At 44.7% G+C, this 18,324-nt stretch overlaps 3 protein-coding genes across 10 annotated transcripts; 1 reads left to right on the top strand and 2 right to left on the bottom strand.

The window, feature by feature from the left end:
- Positions 1-9: 9 nt before the first annotated feature.
- Positions 10-10,658, bottom strand: mlpha (melanophilin a). Of its 5 annotated transcripts, none has more exons than XM_026301328.2 (19): positions 10,412-10,658; positions 10,013-10,059; positions 9,370-9,495; positions 8,921-9,033; positions 8,004-8,115; positions 7,065-7,286; positions 6,299-6,411; positions 5,976-6,035; positions 5,577-5,635; positions 5,234-5,323; positions 4,905-5,004; positions 4,345-4,538; positions 4,068-4,148; positions 3,753-3,980; positions 2,479-2,649; positions 1,758-1,919; positions 1,423-1,479; positions 1,050-1,092; positions 10-939 (listed from the first exon to the last, which is right to left on the bottom strand). In XM_026301328.2, the coding sequence occupies exons 5-19, from the start codon at positions 8,111-8,113 to the stop codon at positions 899-901; spliced, it is 1,731 nt and encodes a 576-aa protein (XP_026157113.1). In that variant the 5' UTR covers positions 8,114-8,115; positions 8,921-9,033; positions 9,370-9,495; positions 10,013-10,059; positions 10,412-10,658; the 3' UTR covers positions 10-898. The 5 variants fall into 5 exon arrangements, with proteins under 5 accessions (XP_026157113.1, XP_026157115.1, XP_026157112.1 ...); XM_026301330.2 differs by having other exon boundaries at positions 5,994-6,035; XM_026301327.2 differs by having other exon boundaries at positions 4,905-5,007; positions 10,412-10,657.
- On the top strand, positions 7,242-16,382 carry LOC113127096 (beta-galactoside alpha-2,6-sialyltransferase 2-like). 4 transcript variants are annotated; one of them, XM_033325630.1, is made up of 6 exons: positions 7,242-7,371; positions 11,433-12,078; positions 12,384-12,481; positions 12,574-12,675; positions 13,101-13,275; positions 15,327-16,382. In XM_033325630.1, exons 2-6 carry the CDS (start codon positions 11,463-11,465, stop codon positions 15,572-15,574), a joined length of 1,239 nt encoding a protein of 412 aa, XP_033181521.1. In that variant the 5' UTR covers positions 7,242-7,371; positions 11,433-11,462; the 3' UTR covers positions 15,575-16,382. The 4 variants fall into 4 exon arrangements, with proteins under 4 accessions (XP_033181521.1, XP_026157135.1, XP_026157136.1 ...); XM_026301350.2 differs by lacking the exon at positions 7,242-7,371 and adding an exon at positions 10,071-10,159; XM_026301351.2 differs by lacking the exon at positions 7,242-7,371 and adding an exon at positions 10,170-10,253.
- tmtops2a (teleost multiple tissue opsin 2a) lies at positions 14,382-18,248 on the bottom strand. The gene is made up of 4 exons (XM_026301354.2): positions 17,903-18,248; positions 16,559-16,884; positions 15,873-16,106; positions 14,382-15,149 (listed from the first exon to the last, which is right to left on the bottom strand). The coding sequence occupies exons 1-4, from the start codon at positions 18,246-18,248 to the stop codon at positions 14,901-14,903; spliced, it is 1,155 nt and encodes a 384-aa protein (XP_026157139.1). The 3' UTR covers positions 14,382-14,900.
- Between the last annotated feature and the right edge of the window lie 76 nt (positions 18,249-18,324).

Below are 18,324 nucleotides of genomic sequence, written 5' to 3'. Positions count from 1 at the left end.
GTTCATCCTGTTTAAGCTAACTGACGTTAGCTCCTGCCAGCCGCCACCACCGGAAAACCGGAGGGGAAAGACGTTAGAACCACCGGCGGCAGCCTGTTGCCTCCGTGAGCAGAAACGAGTCGGTAAAACGGCCGGTAAACTCGTTAATCCGCCATCGACAGCGGCGCCGCCAACGTTTGAAGCTCGCGAGGAAAAGACCCGGGAGCTGTTTTCTCCGGGACCATGAAGTAAACTCAGGTTACCGTGACAGGTGAACCGCAGGTGGGCTGGGACCGGACCGTGAACGCATTCCGACGGGACGGACCGCAGTGACGGAGGAGGGAGGAGGCTTTTATTGTGGTGGGTGGATATATAGACATTTACATGGAGACGGGAAGTTGTGTTTCAAAATAAAACCATAGACCGTAAACAGACTGCGTTTAAAACATTATTCTAATGCTCATATTTTGAAATTTGTCTAATAAATGAAAAAATCCACCACATTGAGCTGAGAGTCAGTTTATTCGGCAAATAGAAAATATGCTTTTATCATGTTTCTGCTGTCAGAAAAGCTAAGAATAGGGTTAGTAATATATATAAATAATGGGGAAAAGACAACAGCAATAATGAAAATCTGATTTTCCTCCAGAACAGAAACTTTTACTATTTAATTTTAACTGGGTTTAATTTTAATTATTTATTTTCTGGATTTGTCATTTGCTCTTTTTTTCTGTTTTTAGTTTTTAACATACTTTTATGTTTTGCACTGTGCCAACAGAAAATAACTGCGCTCCTGAAATCCAAACGTCAACTGTCATTTCTTTCTCAAATGTATTTGACATCTGGTATTAAGATCTTGCAAATGCAAACATTACTGAGATCTCTCTGGGGCGTTACAAGGTCCAGCAGGTTTTCAGCTTCAGTATAGGTTCAATTTCCACGGACCTCCGTTGGCACTTCCTGTAGCAAAAGCAGCAGAACGAAACAATACAAACTTTACTGTGGGTTCATCATCAGAGAATAAACTAAAGTAAATCCGTCATTTCTGCATTAAACATTTCTGCTCTTACTGGTTACATCCTGTGACCTTTTCCTCTGCTGAGGTCCAGAGACCTGTGAAAACAACAGACGTTTAGAAACCAGAAAAGATGCAAACATGAAAAAGTTTCATTAAGGTTCGTCTTTGACTAAAGTCCAGCACAGGCTGATTTCACTGACAAACACAGTTTTACATGTGGACACCACATTTAAATATCTACGAGCTCCTTCGGTAAGTCCATGTTCTTCTTCCTGTTCATGTTTGACTGTGTGAGCCCAAACAGTGAAAAGCCTCAAAGGTCAATAGGACAAAATCACGTTTCCGACTCGTCAGCATGAAAACAGCAGCTGAGTCGAACCACAAACACACAAAATCAAGTGGCAGCTGAAACATCTTTAACTGACCTTCTTCTTGGACCTCTCGGTGTTCAGAGCTGCGATCTTAGTCTCAATATCAGACACCTGCCGAGGAAAGACGGAAGTAACCAGATGAAACGCTCTGTGAAGCTTTTCTTGACGTGAAGCTGCAGAACAACGAAACTCAAATATTCTGCAGCTCCCAACGATGCCACAATAACAAAATAATATGTAATGACAATGTTTTTGTTGACTTCTAATGACAATCAGCCTCTGATGAAACTACAAACTGCTCTGACGCTGGACGACAGGAAATCCCTAACAAACCCACAACAAAGCACATTCCTTTTCCTGTGTTTGCTCAGGTGTGAGCGTGGAGTCACCTCGCTCTCTGTGTTCTGGACCCTGGCGGCGGTCAGAGCCACCACGTCCTCCAGCTCCGACAGCTCGGAGTCCGTCGCGCCCCCGAAACGGTTCTTGGCACTCTGCTCCAGTTTCCGGAGCTTCTTCTCCAGCTCGAACGATTGGCCGGCCGTGATGTACACCTGCACAGGTTAGAGCAGACACACCTGAGAGACAGGCCGGCGGCGACAGGGAGGACAGGGCTGGGTGTCGCTGTAAAACATACGACCACACTGGTTCAAAGCAGACAACTGGGACTTTTGTTTGTATGTTTTATTAAAATGATCTGGAGATTTACGCTTTATTTTTTTTCATCATTTGTGGAAACATTACATTTACGTTTGGTCTTAAAGCTACTAAAAACTGACATGAGATTATCAAGATGCCTGAGTTTTTCTTAATAAGCAGATACACTTTCAAATTATGCAACAAGTGAGGTAATAAAACGTCATCTCTTAAAGACAGACTACAACTCCTCTGGACCTTCTATAAGACTTCTAGCTGAGAAAGCTGCTCAAACTGAAGCCAGACTGGAACCAGTAACCCTGCGTATGTGTTCCAGACCCCAGCCCTGACAACAGACTGAGACACAGCAGCCAGGAGGTGTAAAGCCAGTCCAGACGTGTCAGTCATGCTTCAGACGAGGCAGGAGGGTTCGGCGTTATGGGAAAACGAGACGTGCAGTTCATGTTTCAAGCTTACATTTTCCTCAAGTTCCCTGAAAGCATCATCTGCTTGCTTTACGTCAGTCCCTACTACGTGGGATCTGTCGACCGGCTCTGAGAGGCCGTACTCAACCATTGCGTTTTCTGTGGCATTAATGGTTCTCAGGACCTCAGTGGTGAGGTCACAGAGGGCGGCGGCGGTCGATCTCTGAAAGCCATGTAGAGGGACAGATGTTAGCAGCTGGAAAACAACCTCTAATCCTGCAGCAGCCAGCGGCCTGGACGCCAACGCGTCAGCAGAGTCTGGGTCTCTGCGGGTCGTGTTGAGGCTCGGTTGTTATGACGGCGCTCGGTCCAATAACAAACCATCTACGCAGATTCATCAGTGACTGACAGAAAGAAACTGAGAACTGGGCTGATGCCTAAATACGTGTCACACTTTTTTCCACCGGTCAGTGGATTTTGACAAGCGAGCCAGTCAAATTACAGTGAGGATGACAAACACTTCATCACTAAAATCAGAGAAAACTGGAAAATACGTACAAATCATTGGACAAGGATCCATCTCCTGACTATAACTGATGACAGACACCAGATCCGTCTGGTGTGACCAATGTAGAAAGGTACACAAACCAGTAATTACATCCAGAGTGCTACCAACATAACATCTGCATCGTAACTGAATAAATTATAGCCAATCGGTGAAGAGAATGAGCAGTGGTCCAATGAGTGTTAATGAAGACGATGAGATGAAGTGCGACTGAGCTGAGGTGGAAACACACGGTCCTGCGCTCCAGGCCGTCAGCTGCTGGCCTTCACACTCACACACACACTGGAAGCAGCTGTTAGTGAGGACGCCGTCATGCGACACAGTCCGTTTCACAAAGACAACGAAATGTACGAGTGTGTACAAGGACGATCATTTTACATTTAAGATAAATCCGCCTATGAGGAGATCTGCTGTCAGAGTTAGATAGAACTCACTAGATGCTCCACGTCTCTGTTTCTCTCTAAAAAAAATGTTTTGTTTGAAAATGTCCGATTGTATTTTTCCAGAAGCATCACTGTTCCCTTGACTGATGGGGAATACTGTTTGGGGAAGAGCGAAGCCATGCTGTGACGTCTCTAATTCTCACTGAATTCTAATGGGAACCTGGATATTCACAAAACACCACAAACACCAAACAGGTGTAAGAAAGATTCAGGTTTAAACTGTGTCTGAATTCAGGTCAGAAACTCCAGGTTCCCATCCGCCGAACGTGACTGATGAATCAGCGCAGTCGACTAAAACCAGTCCTGGCGCCGTCCTACCTTCTGAGCCTCGGTGGGCATCTCATCACTGGACGAGCTAAGTTCTTTGCCCTTCAAAGAGTCCAGAGCGAGAGCTGGGCCGCCCCTGACGCTGGCCGGACCTTTGCCCAGGGAGAAGGGCTTCTTGCCGGCCTCGTCGTCCGATGACAGGTCCTTATCGCTCAGCTTTCCTGCCAGTTCGCTCAGCTTCCTCCTCAGCTTCTCCTCTTCGTTCTGACCAGACTGAGTCTGCAGGAAGAAACGGGCACAAAACAGATGTGCTCATGACTTTCAGGGCAGGACTCAGAAATATTCAGAGCAGATTTACACACTCACCTCGTCACCCGGACTCATCTTTTCCTCCAGGCGGCTCAGCAAACTCTCGATGGCCAACATGCGCTTGTTGAGTTCGTTCAGCTATGACATTAAACACAACAGCAGCTCATCGCACGTTTCATCGTTTGGGGTTGGACAATGAACATTTCATCCCAATGAATCGAAGCTTTCATGGCGAAAACCAGAATTTAAAACTTATCACTGCTATTTAACAGACAGAGATAAGTGAAATAGCAGTGATAGCACGTTCACACGATGATTTGATCTTTGTCCTTACAGGTGGGGCTTGTCCCAGGTTCTCCTGGGAGGAGGTTCTGCTGTTTCTGCGGCGGTGGGGGGGCTGCTGGTACATGGGGAGGTATCTCTGGTACTCGTCCTCGTCCGAGGTGTCGACATACTGCTGCCGAGCCACAGAGGAGCTGAGCTTAGACAGAGAGCGAGTCCGGATCATCCTGCTGTCCCCACAGTCATCTGTACATACAGCACAGTCATTATAAAAAGTACTGCTCAACATATAAACTGTACATGCAAAACTAATAATAAATAAAACAGGCCTACGGTAAGAAATTCATTTCCTCTGCACTGATTCTGACATTATGTTTTTTTTGGAAACTGATGTTGAGCACAAATGAAAATGTTGTGAGTTTGTGGACAAAGTCTGAACAAACAGCATCTTATAAAGACGGAGGTTACACAGGTGAAATAAAACTGCTGCTCCTCTCGCAGACAGTAGGTGGCGACTCAAGGTCAAATGTTTACAGCAAGGACAGTGTCACTAAAGAGCTGCTCCTCAGGTGTGTGTGTGCTCTGCCTTGTGTGTGTCGAGTGTGTACTAACCAGCTCTCATGGCGTACCGGTCCAGACTCTTCCTGCGGTTGATTCGGTGGTTGTACATGTCATAGTCCCCATCGTTCCTGTAACATCGATCCTCCTGCATCTGCTGCAAAACGTTTCACACACAGCTGGTTAAACGTGAGAACGTCAATGTGCTCAAACTGTGACATAGGCTGGATGAACTTCTACCAGAACTATACTGGACCGCTGAGCACGTCTAATCCCGATGGAAGTGACCAATGACTCGGACTGAACTCGATGTTTAAACAGACATTTTACAGTGGACACTCATCGTTCAGACAGAAGCTAAAACTGTCCAGGTGCTGCTGTACCTGCACAGATGGTCGACGTGAATGAGGCAAATATTCCTCAGTGTCAAAGTCCATAGGATGAACCGACAGCAGACGTTTGCTTTTTCTCATCTGGAAAGACAGAGGAGCAAAGTTTAGACCTGCAGGCGTCTCTCACACACACACACACAGAGACACACACACAGAGACACACACACAGAGACACACACACACACACACACACACACACACACACACACACACACACACACACACACACACACACACACACACACACACACACACACACACACACACACACACAATGTTTCTGTTTTATTTTTATTATGAAGTCACATTTATATCATTTTGGTTTGGATTTTACCACTTTGTAGCGCTGAGCGTCAGCCTCACCCTGGTCGTTCTCTGTCCCATTATACATGTCTACAAATACACAAACTTTGATGGTTAATCTTAGATTAAACAACAGCAGCAGCAGCAGCAGCAGCAGCAGCAGCAGCAGCTCACCTCTTTCTGTCTGACTATAGACAACGTGTAAAAGTATCTGTCTTTCTTAAAGGAGAAAACATTTTTGTACCATGGAAATAAATTTACATGTAAAAACAAACATACAAAGTAACAGTAAAAGGCACAACCTGTTTTTTAAACCTCAAATGTGAAGCAGACATGCTTCATTCTTAAACTTCAGTCAGATGATGAAATAAATATATTGGTCAGTTTATATCATCAACAGAATAAAACAACAGCAATTTGTGGGTGTAACTGTTTAGAGTTGACTGACGGCTGGGAACATCCGGCATGCTCCGAGTGTCGTCATCTTGACCTGAAGAATTAAAATAAAACAAACAAAAACCTGTTTACTTTTTGTGGCTTATCACTCTGTCCTCTGTTTAACATACACGTAATTTATTTTAAGGAAACTGAAAGTTCACAAATCTATTTACCTGCTACTGCTGAACAGTATTTATTAAGGCTGATAAATAACTAAACCTTAAAATAAAGTCTTAGAAACATCACACAACCATTTGAGGGAAAGGAACACAGACCTACAGGTGAGACCAGGTGAGACCAGGTGTGCTGACTCACCCTCTCCATTCAGCCTCTTGTACAGTGATCTCATGACTTTGGCACTGCCAAAGCGTTTGAAGCGGTTTCTGACGTTGTCGTGGTACCAACCCAGAGTTCCCATCTTCAAAACCCTGTAGATACAACACAGTAAAGAGTTAAACACACAGGGTTTAACCTGAGAGCGCTCACCTGGACTCACTCACCTGGACTCATCAGGCTCCATGCTAATTAGCTGATAGCAAAGGTGCAGAGCTTCATGTTTCTCATTATGTTGCTAACAAGCATCACACCTGGACACATTATTTAACAAGGTAACACCTTAGCATACTGTTGTCTTAACCTACTAGCCTACATGCTAACTGTCCCTTTGGAGGGTGAATTAGGTTTACTTATTAATTTGCTGAATAATTAACAGGTTAGACTGGTGACCTGTCCAGGGTGGACCCCTGCCTTTCACCCGAGAGAGAGCTGGGATAGGCTCCAGCAGGTCCCCGTGACCCTGGCTTTCAGGAAAAATCGGGTAAAGAAGATGGATGGATGGATGGATGGATTAACAGGTTAGTGTAAACATCACGCAAACACAATGAGCAGACTCCATTTAGACACATAAGACACACCTGTAAAAAACAACACACCTGTAAAAACAAGATTACCACAGCTCATGCTGAGTTAATTGATCTATTAAAAATGTTCTGACAGTTTTTCTCACGCACATGAACAATTAGCTGGATTCTAGAGTCACACCCAGATGTGACACAGACTCCACCTGTCTCACAGGTCCCACCTGGTCATGCGGCAGTTGTCACAGACCCAGCCCCGCTCCTTCTTGTTGTAGCGGCTGCAGGACTTGCAGGTGAACAGGTGGCAGTCCAAACACTGGCGCTTGCTATTAACCAGGAACTTGAAGGGCTGCAGGCAGCGGATGCAGAGCGACTCAGTCAGTTTGCTCTGAGAGCTCAGCAGCTCCCACTTTGAGTCCTCCTTCTGGATCTTATTCTTCAGCTCTCTGCAAACAACACAAGAGGACACGGCTGAACACAGCTCAGCTCCCTGTGCAGGAAGGCAGCAAAACACCTCTAGCTTCTGCTAAGGTATGGGGTCCAGTCAGATTTATAGCACAGGAGAGAGAGAGGGTGGGTGGGGGCACTAAAACAGGTAAAACTGAGATTCTGCTGATGTGACCAAAAACAAAAAAAAACAATTGGTGAATTCAGCTCCCATCAAAGAAAACTGGGATGGACACAAAGCTCAGGGAACTCAGTGGGATGTGATGTGGAGAACCTGAACCATGTGGCCACACACGCGTCATTTAAATGATTGTAGTTAATAAGATAAACTGAAGCGAAATAATTGATCAGATCTTTGTGCATTAAAAACTGAACTGTACCCAAACCAGTAAACAGATGAACACTGATAAGGTTTATGGTCCCTGCAGCTGTTTCTGTGTGTTTATGAGGTTGCCCCAGGGCTGATGGGAGCTGGAGTCTTCAGTGAAACACAAGTGGTCTTTGTCAGTTTCTTATTTGCGCTACAGACTCTGGTCCATGTGACTGAGTCATGATCGACTGAATCAACAACGTCGTCTTTCACGGTTCACATTCCTCCAACCTTCACATGAACCGGACTCAGTTTGTGGTTTTATGTTCAGAAACATTTCATCTCCCACAAACATTATTATCTTCTGTGCAGACAGAGGGATGAAAAAATGGTTAGAAGCACGAACCCAAGTCTCTCCTCTTCTTTCTTTCGGAGGTTAAAATCTCGTTGAATCACCTCCCACACGTGTTTGGCTTCTTCGTCCGTCAGGCGTGACAGGTCCAGTTTATGGTCCATGACTGAAATGTTCAGAAACAAAGTTCAGAAAAATCCCTTCAGTCACCAGAGAGATTGTAAAGTACTCCTCGACCTCTTCAATCTATTTATAGCTCTGATTGACAGGCTGCCATCTTGGTGTGAAGCCAAACAACAAAACAACAAAACAAGAAGTTAAAATACTCAGAGGGAATATTTGTAGTGACGTTATTTTCGACGCCATCTGGACACAGATAAAAGATGAAAACTTAAAAAAATCTAAATGTTAAAAAGATGTGATCTGTATATGTGTGTCCAGATGAAGTCATCAGACCGTAGCCTGGACCGGCTGCAGGTGCATTATAGGAAATATAGTCTCCAGTGTTTTCCGACTAAAAGAAAATCTTTGACTTTTCTGTTTTTAATCCGACTCAACAGCAGCAACAACCTCAGGTCAAAATGTTCAGTTTTGTTTCGTGCAATGTAATTATTGATATACGTTCATATTGACGTGCTGTCATCAAAGGTTTTCTTACACTTCGTCCTTTTGCTCTGAGTCTCAGTTAAACTTTAAAAACAAACACTAAAAAATTAGAAGTTTTCTGCTTCTGACACGTCAGTTAAATCAACTTTGTCGTAACAGCTAAAACGGCTTCAAATGCATATATTGATAGAAATATCGATAATCTGTTAATAGCTATTCAATTGATTAGTTGATTGACTTTGACTCAGGCTAAATTAGCTCTGTAGAGACATTGTCACATTTTAAAAATGAAATAGTTCAATTCAACACAAACTTGAGTTAGAGAAGAAATAAAAGATGGGATTAAAGAGAGAAGATGAACTGACCGTGTCTCTTTGTGCCTCCAGCTGAAGTGAAGAAATGTCAGCGTTTAGCTGAGAATCAGCTGATCACATGATGTGCGTCCAGCTGACGGAAACCATGACGACACAAAGACACGCTGTGAAATACACACAATAAAGCACATGGCTGCAGGCACACAACACAAAAATACACACTGTGTACGACACGGTGTTAAAGCTCTAAGGGGAACATGAAGTATTTTAATGAAAAATGCTAAAATCATAAAAATTATACTTTAATTTATGCAAAAGTAGTTTTAAGAAGAAAATGTTCCAACAGTTTAATGCGACAGACGCAAACCTGTTCAGTCAGAAACTGTGAGCACGCATGGCAATTAAAGTGTTAAAAACTGTTTTTGACCAAAACTGGAGTCTGTAGTCCCCAGAGTGCAGCTACTACAGACCACCAGCTCCTGCTAGACCTGCACACAGACCTGTGACCAGTTCTGGGCCCCGGAGCAGCAGTTTGTCTGGCCCTTATTGACAGTGGAGCAGGTGTGTTGATGACACTCGGGCTCCTAATGGGGTACGTGCCAGGTTTGGTCAAGACTGGATGAAATCTGGAGAATAAGGGATCAAAAAAAAGCATAAAATAAACAAATAAAGCAGATTGAAGTGAGCGGTGTCATGAGCCAAAATGTCTTTAATTAAACATATTTTGGTTCCACGTGTCACGGTTCACGAGTCAGCTGAATGCAATCAAATTCCAAACGTTTCTGAAGAGACCACATGCTGGTTCCTGAAACTGCAGATTAACAACAGGCTTGTTTTTATCTTTAGCTTTTGGTTGTTTAAAGGGCTGTTCCCTTCAGGAGCATATAGAGCATTTAACTCTATGCTCTATATGTTCCTCACCCACACCCACTATCCTCATGTCCTCCTTCAGTACACACATTTATTTCCACCTGCACAGTAATAAAAGCATGTTTCCCTATACAATGACATTCTTCTTTGCTGTCCACAGCAAACCTCAAAATAAAACAGGTATAAACTAGATAAATGCAGAGTAAAGCCACTACATACAGAAGGGAATATTAAAACTATCACAGTGACGTAAATATGGACTACGTTTAATACCTCACAGCAAAAACAGGTTGCACCAGGGTGTTCTGGGTAGACAGGTTCTGCAAAACAGAATAATAAAACAGATAAGGCAAACAAGGTTAAAGCTGGACTTCCGCAGGGTCAGCTCATTACCCCACTCGCTCCTCACCCATGTGACAGGTAGGTTCAGGTGCAAACCAGTGAGGCTGAAAAATCCCTGGAGGACAAATAGAAAACAGCTCAATCTTGTTAAAACAGTCACATTTTACATCAGGTTTGGTTCACAGGGAGCTTTTTGAAACGTTTCATTTATTTGTGTTAACATTATTGTGGTAGTATACAGTATTAATGTTGTATAATGTGGTGGTATTATAGTAGTATTGCAGTAGTCTATATTTCATTATTATATTCCAAGTTCGCGGAGGTGTGTACCGGTGTAGGGCGCAGTTCTTAGCGCGGCCTCCTCGTTCTCGACCCGGGCAGCAGCGGGACTGTCTGACGGTCCGACCTCCGGCCCGTGTCCGCGGACACACAGGAGGCTGAAACCCGCTCACCGTGCTCCGATCTCGGCTTCATGCTTCGACTGCAGCCGGTAAAACAACAGACGTTTAGCGGCAACACCGAAGCTTTAGAAGTTACCGAGTCGGAAACGCGGTAGTCGACGCTCACCCCGTTAACATGTGACTTCACACCTGCTGCTTTTATGGGTTTACTCGGATTTCCTCGGTTTTGTTCGGGGTCGGATCAGGAGGTGGCTTGTGGTTCGGCAGGTCCCCTAACGACAATGACGATGAAAGTGACAATAATGATCGATAATGATCGATGAGCTGATTATTTGGAGCAGATTGTATCGTTAAAGTTGTTCATTACTAATCTAGTCTTTTTTCTTCCCGCCCTCACATTTTAAGCCGAAATGTTTATTTTAATTTGTACCTGTGCAGTAGTTGTGTGTACCTGTGCAGTAGTTGTGTGTACCTGTGCAGTAGTTGTGTGTACCTGTGCAGTAGTTGTGTGTACTTGTGTACTTCAGTTATGGCCTGGGTCGGACCGGAACTCTCCCAGACTGTTAATGAGCTGCAGCTCGTTAATATTCAGCTGCTTTGTCTCATACTGGTTCCACTGGTTTTAATGGTTTTAACGGGGTCCAACGTCAGGTCTGTTTGTCAACTGGTTTAAAATCAGCTCATGTTTACAACTTTATCATGTAAATGATGTTATTAAATCAGTTCATTTGACTTCAAATAGCTTTGGATGTGAAACTTTTACTTTGAAAGGTCCTGCATAACCTTTGATTTAACCATTAGACTGAACTTTATGCAAATAATTTTTTGTTGTATATTAAAACAGAGGCAGCATGTTGTGTTTTCACAAAAATAAATGCTCACAGTTAAATGTTCAAAAGCTCCATAGAAATCCAGATTTTACTTTGACCAGAGTCTTGTTGCCCCCCCAGGGTCTGACCTCTGAGCCCTCTTACCTCAATATGACAGTCCTGAGAACGTATACCCTGGCGGTGGTCTGGCTCATCCTCATCCTGTTCCTGGTGAATCACTTCCTGGACCACAAATCCACTTTGCCGCATCATACCCCATCTGCTCCAGAGGTCAGACTCAGGACCAAAACCCGCATTCTGACCTCTGTTGTTCAGGGGAGGAACAGGACCTCTCCGAGGTCCCTTAGACCTGTGCAAGTGGCTGAGGAGAAGCAGAAGAGGAATGACCACAGGCCAAATGACAGGTCTAAGAACTTCTCCCAGACCTGGTCTTCAAAGGTCCTTGAGAAACTCTGGACTGGGAACCTAACTGTGGGGATGCTGAGCCCTCATCTCAAGAACATCAGGAGGAGTTACCTGAATTCCACCAAACACGAGGTGGTGTACCCTGTACTGAGGACAGTCCACAGATCCAAAGTGCAGCTGTACTGTGACATGAAGAGCAGAACCAAGGTCCGGACTGTGGATGGGACAGAGGAACCATTCTCTAGTCTGGGCTGGGACCAGCTGGTGCCTTTGCAGACCGTACAGGACCTCCACTACCAAAAGTGTGCAGTGGTGATGTCAGCTGGATCAATGCTGCGCTCGGCGCTGGGAAGAGAGATTGGTAAGACCACAAAATGGACCTGAGGGGGGGAGGGGGACAGACCACATACAGGACCAGCTGGTAAGGAAACTATGTACTGGACCAGCAGGGGGAGACAGACCACCTGTATTGGAAAAGGACAATGACAGGGACTAAATATAAAAACATGATTTAAATAAGATAAATATTTTGTTTATTTACAACGAAGTACTAGTACTGCTACTGCTACTACTACTACTACATATATTAGTGGTACTGTACGCTGCAGGTGTCTGACCGACAGCTGCGAAACTGTTTAAAATTTTAATTTCTCCTGCTGGACTCAGATTCCCATGATGCAGTTCTTCGGTTCAACGCTGCTCCCACCGTGGGCTTTGAGACAGACGTGGGCAACAAGACCACCATCCGCATCATCAACTCACAGGTACCGGCTCCGATTAGAGATCCAGGCCCAGTGGAGCCACTCTAACTTCCTGACAGCTCTTCTTCACCGTTTCCTCTTCTCCTCTTCCTCAGATCGTGTCTAAGCGCAAACATCAGTTCAGCAGCAGCCCGTTGTATGAGGGCGTCACGCTGCTGGTCTGGGATCCGGCTTCGTACTCGCTCAACCTCACCAAGGTTCTGTAGAACTCACTTTTCTGCTTTTAAAAGAAAACAGCTGCAAAGATCAATGGATGGATGGATTAGTTGATCAGAAACGACTTACGTGATCAGCTCCTACGTTCTGTGGGAATTTCACACGTTTACTTATAAACCGAACTCTGGTCTGTCACCTGATGTTTGACAGACAAAATGAATCAGAAAACTGAATCTGCTGATCAATCTGCTGATCAATCTGCTGATCAATCTGCTGATCAATCTGAGAATAACTTCTGTTTCATTTTCTGGTGGAAATGTTTCTGAGCTGCAGTTTCCCACAGTCTGTCTTTTAAATAGACACTGAGTTTAAGAATATTTCAGCTGTACAAAAATAATAAGCCGAGTATTTCTTTGCTCTGACAGAAAACGTGTTTTTGACCTGTGGTAAACACGTTTTCCTGCAGTGGTTCCAGAAGCCGGACTTCAACCTGTTCTCAGCGTACGAGAGACGCCGCATCCAGCGACCTGAGCAGCCGTTTTACGTCCTCCATCCACAGTTCATCTGGACTCTGTGGGACCTGATCCAGAACAACACAGAGGACCAGATCCAACCAAACCCCCCTTCATCTGGGTTCATGGGTAAGAACCACTAATACCACACACAAAACTGCAAAAATTCAAAGTGAAAATAAAAACACTAAATTAAAATGTGTAATTATGTTAAAAATAAATATTAAAGGAGCAAAACATTAATGCAGTGATTCAAATTTAATGAAACAGTTAAATGACATTTCTCTCTTCAGTTAAAACCGAGTGAATTAAATCATTTTATCAATATTAATTATATAAGGACACTTATGTTCGAATGCTGTTCACAGACGACACAACTTGTAGAACGTGGACTGTTTTAAGCAGCACCAGGGTTCACTATGGGCTCTTTCAAACCAAAAAGTTCTAGGAACTACCCCACTGAAGAACCACAGGGGTCTTTTTTTTTTTTTTTCCTGTTCACATTCCCACTGACAGGAGGAACACTGGAGTAACGTAAGCCGGCCGACTGTTGCTGTGTGTAGAGTCAGACTAATGGACTGGTGCAGAACCAACAACCTGTCCCCGAATACGAACAGAGCCAAAGACATAGTTGTTGACGGCTGTTGAAGGCTGAGTAAAGCTCTTCTCCCACCACATTATACAGAGGGACTACAGAGAACAACCTGAGCAGCTCATCCACTTCCTGGTTTGGGAACAGTATCATTTCATTATGAAGTCTTACCTGAACCATATGTCTATTTACAGTGGAGCCAAACCTCGGCCTGTGCCGACTGTTGGTTACCGACAGATGAATAATTAGGAAAGAAGCTGAGGTCACAGCACTTTAATCCAAAGGTTCCTCAACAAAACACGTTTACAGCAAAACACAGTGAAAGATTCACAGAAGAGATTCACACAAACCTGAAAGTAAAACAAGAGTTTGGTTTCTGTGAAACTGTTGAGACATGTGACTCTGATTTTACAGATTTATCATGAACGTCATTTCACCCACTGACAGTATTAGCATCACAACAATCCCAGATAAGTAGCTAATGTAGCTGGAAGCAGATATAAAGGCATTTTATTAATGTAGCAACAACTCTTACATTTTCACAGCCAGAACTTCTATTTTAATAAGATTTAAAATGTGACTTATTTACAGATACGATCAAATAATTAACCTTAGCTACTGTTTGCAAAGTTTAAGTGTTGACTAACAGGGTTGTGAATGATTTTTATTCCACGCTTCCAGTTTTAAGGATTTGGTTTGTTAAGCAGCTGTGGATGTTCGAGTTGTCGGTGCGTTCAGTAAAGGGGGCGTGACGATAAACTTGGCTCAAGAGACGAGACAGTTTCAACTATTTCAATAAGGAAATATATGACTGGAAAAGACTAAAATGCAAAGTGAAATGTCTTAACTAATCATCTGGAATCATCATCTGCAGTGAAGGACGAACCAGTTTTACATAAATTATCTTTGAGTAACAACGAAATGTTCGGTATTTACAGCAAATTAAAACTGTAGATGAATAAAACTTTTATATCTGTGAACAACTATATTATTATTATTATTTGTTGGTGGTAAAAATCTTAGTGTGTTAAAAATGACTCCCTACCTCCACTTCACCGACACTGGGGGGCGACATCGAGCACTGTTTCCAGGAGGCGGGGCTACTGTAACATGTGACACGACTAGGGGCGGGGTAGTGCATTAGCCCCACCCTCCACGAATTTCAGGAGATTTCAGGAAGCACCGGAGGCTCAACGGGTTCAACGGGTTCATCTTTGTCCGGGTCGGCCCCGCTGTTTCCCTCCTCGTCCGCTGGACACGATTTGGCCTTTGGCGGTCTGGTGGCGATGGGACTTTCGTCACAGGCTCGGCGGTTCAGCTGAACGACAGTGGTGTTTGACGGCATGGAGGTGTGTCCATTCTCCGTCAGGTGGTGTTTACAGTGGAACAGGATCAGGAAGCAGCGATAAAACTGCAGAAACAAAAAATGACTATATTAATGAATCTTTACCTTTTTAAAATAAATTATTTTTAATATATATTTTTTTATGTTTTCTCACATCATTTAGTTTTTCTTAGACGTCTGAGATCTATATGGTTCAACTGCCAGCTGTGCTCGGCTGACCCGGTGGTGTCACCTGTGTTTCAGGTATCCTGCTGATGATGTCACTGTGCCGTGACGTCAGCGTGTACGAGTTCCTCCCGTCCACGCGTCACACCAGCCGCTGTCACTACTACGAGCGCAACTTCGATTCCGCCTGCACGTTCGGAGCGTACCACCCGCTGCTGTATGAGAAGCTGCTGGTTCAGAGGCTGAACGAGGGGAACGTGGACGAGCTGAGGACCAAAGGGAAGGTCCGGCTCCGTGGGTTCAGCGCAGTCCAGTGTGAGACGTGACCCGGACTCAGCTGAGGTCACTTCTGGTTTTAAGGCGGAAATTAAGACCCTGCCCCACGCCTCCTCCGGGATCTACTGGACCACTGACAGTTTCTACAGTTTTGGAAAATTATTTTATTTTTTCCTCAGTAAATCTCACAACTTTGATCTAGTTTTAGTTTAGTTTCCTTCCTAATTACGTTTTTGTCATTTATATGTAAAAACAAATGCACTTTAGATTTGTTTGTAGTGAGCTAATTGCTGTTGTCATGTCAACGACGTTATTTCCGTCTGCAACCTGACAACAGGTGTGTCTGACCTGTTTGTTCATGAGGATGTAGATGACGGGGTTGATGACGGTGCTGCTCTTGGCGAGGATCGATGGGATGACGCTGGCAACGGGGCTGATGAGTCCGGGCCGTCCGAAGGTGGCCATCATTGCGACGACACCGTACGGCATCCAGCAGAGCAGGTAACACACCACAGTGGTGACGACCATGAACAGGATGTGGAACTCTCTGCGGCGAGCTGCCGTCCGCCTGATGTGACCCACCTGACGCAGGGAGAGAAAAAACCTTTTCATTTTTCATTCAACTTTTCTGAAAAGGACAAAAATCTGTCAATAAACCTGAACATCCACAGTCAGCAGGTCAGAAACAACGAGTCCCGTTCAATTCATTTTCCTCCTCTGTTTAATTAAAAACATTATGTCATGTTTGCCAAGTAAATTACAGCTTCCTACATATGAGTCTGTTTGATTTCACTAAACAATCTGTTATTAAAGGAAACACCTTCTACTTTCTGTCACTTCTAACAAACAATAAACAATGTCACAACAAATAAAACGGGTCCAGTCTTAAATGCAGACTTCAACAGAGACCCAACAAGACCAGAACCATGATGTGGAAAACCGGACACAGTTCGTGTATGGAGCCAGTGGCACAGCGGCTGGTCCTCAGGTAGGTTTCCCCCACTGTGATTGGCTGTGGCGGTCATGTGATTCACCTGTTTGACGGCGTAGAGCAGGCGGCCATAGCAGTACACCATGACGAGGACGGGGAGGCCGAGGCAGAAGATGAACAGACAGATGATGTAGGAGTGAGACGCGGGCGACCTCACCGTCCACGTCACCGAACAGCTGGTCCCCGCCCCCTCCAGACCGTAACTGCTCCAGCCCAGCAAGGGGGGAACCGTCCACGCCACGGAGTACAGCCACGACCCTCCTACCGCCAGCAGGGGCCGCCGGTAGTTCGGGGTCCGCCTGTTGCACACCATCAGGGTGCTGTACCGGTCATAGGACAGCACGGACAGCGAGATCAGAGACACGATACCTGAGGACAAAGGAAAGACATCTTTGACTTAAAGTACACTAAAACACACACAACAGACCTGGTCCACATCCAGAGTCTGACTCTCCTCAGTTTATGGTTCGTCTTTTCCATGGGCCCCTGGAGACAGAGGCCGAGTGACCGAGCTGCTTCGGTTAGCATCTGTCCGCTTTTGACAGCGACCAGCAGTCAGCAAATGCACCTGTAAACACCTGTTCGTTGTCAGCGGCAGTCAGCACCGAAGCTTCGACGACTCCCGCGTGTTTTCAAATAGGCGGATGACGTCACTGCGATACTTCGCTAATGCCCCGGATGAACCTGTGCTAAGAAGTTAGCATTAGCATTAGCATTAGCTGTGCTGCTACGAACAAACACATTTAAAGTTCAGTCTGTTTATGCCCAAATTCATCTGCTGTCAATAAATAATATTGATCATTTAATGTGTTAACGAAGCTTTAACTTCATCATCAGAGGTAAAACATCACAAACAGCTTTTTGACAAATACAGAATAAAATATAAACAAGAAATAACCGGACAAACCTCAGTCTGACCTGTGGAACCAAAACTACAGTTAAAGAAAGAAAAATTAAATAAGTTGATTTCAAAAAGTGAAAAATCTGAAAAAAGTGAAATTTTTCAAAAGTCATTTAGATGATTGCACCGATTCAATACAAATTATTTAAATTAAAATCGATTAAAAAAAATAAATAAAAGTGAAGCCACTAATGATGCGTTCACACCCTGCTGATAAAATCAGAAAGACTAAACCCTATCGATATAAGTGATTATTAAGATTAAATAGCTGTATAAAAAAAATAGGATCATTTAGTTTAGAAACTTAATTAAGTTGGACTTTGTTAAACACGTCTGGGGACATTTAAATCTAATGCAGACTAAACTAAGATGGATCCAAACTCAACTAAAATTAAAAAACATTCTGGGTCTGAACCACTAAAGGTGAAACAAGCAGAGCTGCAGCTACGGGCTCAGAGTCCTCAAACCTGACCCGGCTCGACTCACCGAAACAGGAGTTGGCGAAGCCGTACCACATGCAGCCGCCGCGGCCGTAGAGCCAGCGGCTCCGCAGGCTAGAGGCGAAGCTGAGCGTCGTGCCGCACACGCAGACCAGCATGTCGCTGACGCTGATGTTGAGCAGCAACATGTTGACGGGGGTCCGCAGGGTCTTGAAGCGGCAGAACAGGACCAGGACCAGCAGGTTGTTGAGGAAGCCGAACACCATGATGGATCCTAGGAACACCGACATCACGCGGTGACCGCCGCGCGACAGCCGCTCCTGCGGCGCGTCGCTCCAGTCCGGCTCGCTCAGGTTGGAGGTCCGGTTCGCATCGCCGAGCCAGGAGAACATGTCGGGACGTGGATTACGCGCTGATTCGCCTGTTTGTGCGTAAAGTTGACCTGCTCGGTTTTTACGCGCGTGAAGT

The sequence above is a fragment of the Mastacembelus armatus genome, chromosome 2 (assembly GCF_900324485.2).
Source record: "Mastacembelus armatus chromosome 2, fMasArm1.2, whole genome shotgun sequence".
Taxonomy (NCBI): domain Eukaryota; kingdom Metazoa; phylum Chordata; class Actinopteri; order Synbranchiformes; family Mastacembelidae; genus Mastacembelus; species Mastacembelus armatus.
This window is presented reverse-complemented; position numbering and strand designations above follow the sequence as displayed.

Coding starts and splice junctions, on each gene's coding strand:
- mlpha (XM_026301327.2), bottom strand. CDS start 8,113: ATGGACCATAAACTGGACCTGTCACGCCTGACGGACGAAGAAGCCAAA. Junction 5,636..5,975: donor CCGTCAGTCAACTCTAAACA/GTTACACCCACA, acceptor GTGTATTTGTAG/ACATGTATAATGGGACAGAG. Junction 1,920..2,478: donor TCAGGGAACTTGAGGAAAAT/GTAAGCTTGAAA, acceptor TAACCTGTGCAG/GTGTACATCACGGCCGGCCA.
- LOC113127096 (XM_026301349.2), top strand. Junction 12,676..13,100: donor ACTCGCTCAACCTCACCAAG/GTTCTGTAGAAC, acceptor GTTTTCCTGCAG/TGGTTCCAGAAGCCGGACTT. Junction 13,276..15,326: donor CCCTTCATCTGGGTTCATGG/GTAAGAACCACT, acceptor CCTGTGTTTCAG/GTATCCTGCTGATGATGTCA.
- tmtops2a (XM_026301354.2), bottom strand. CDS start 18,248: ATGTTCTCCTGGCTCGGCGATGCGAACCGGACCTCCAACCTGAGCGAG. Junction 16,885..17,902: donor CTTCGCCAACTCCTGTTTCG/GTGAGTCGAGCC, acceptor CTTTGTCCTCAG/GTATCGTGTCTCTGATCTCG. Junction 16,107..16,558: donor TGCTCTACGCCGTCAAACAG/GTGAATCACATG, acceptor TCCCTGCGTCAG/GTGGGTCACATCAGGCGGAC.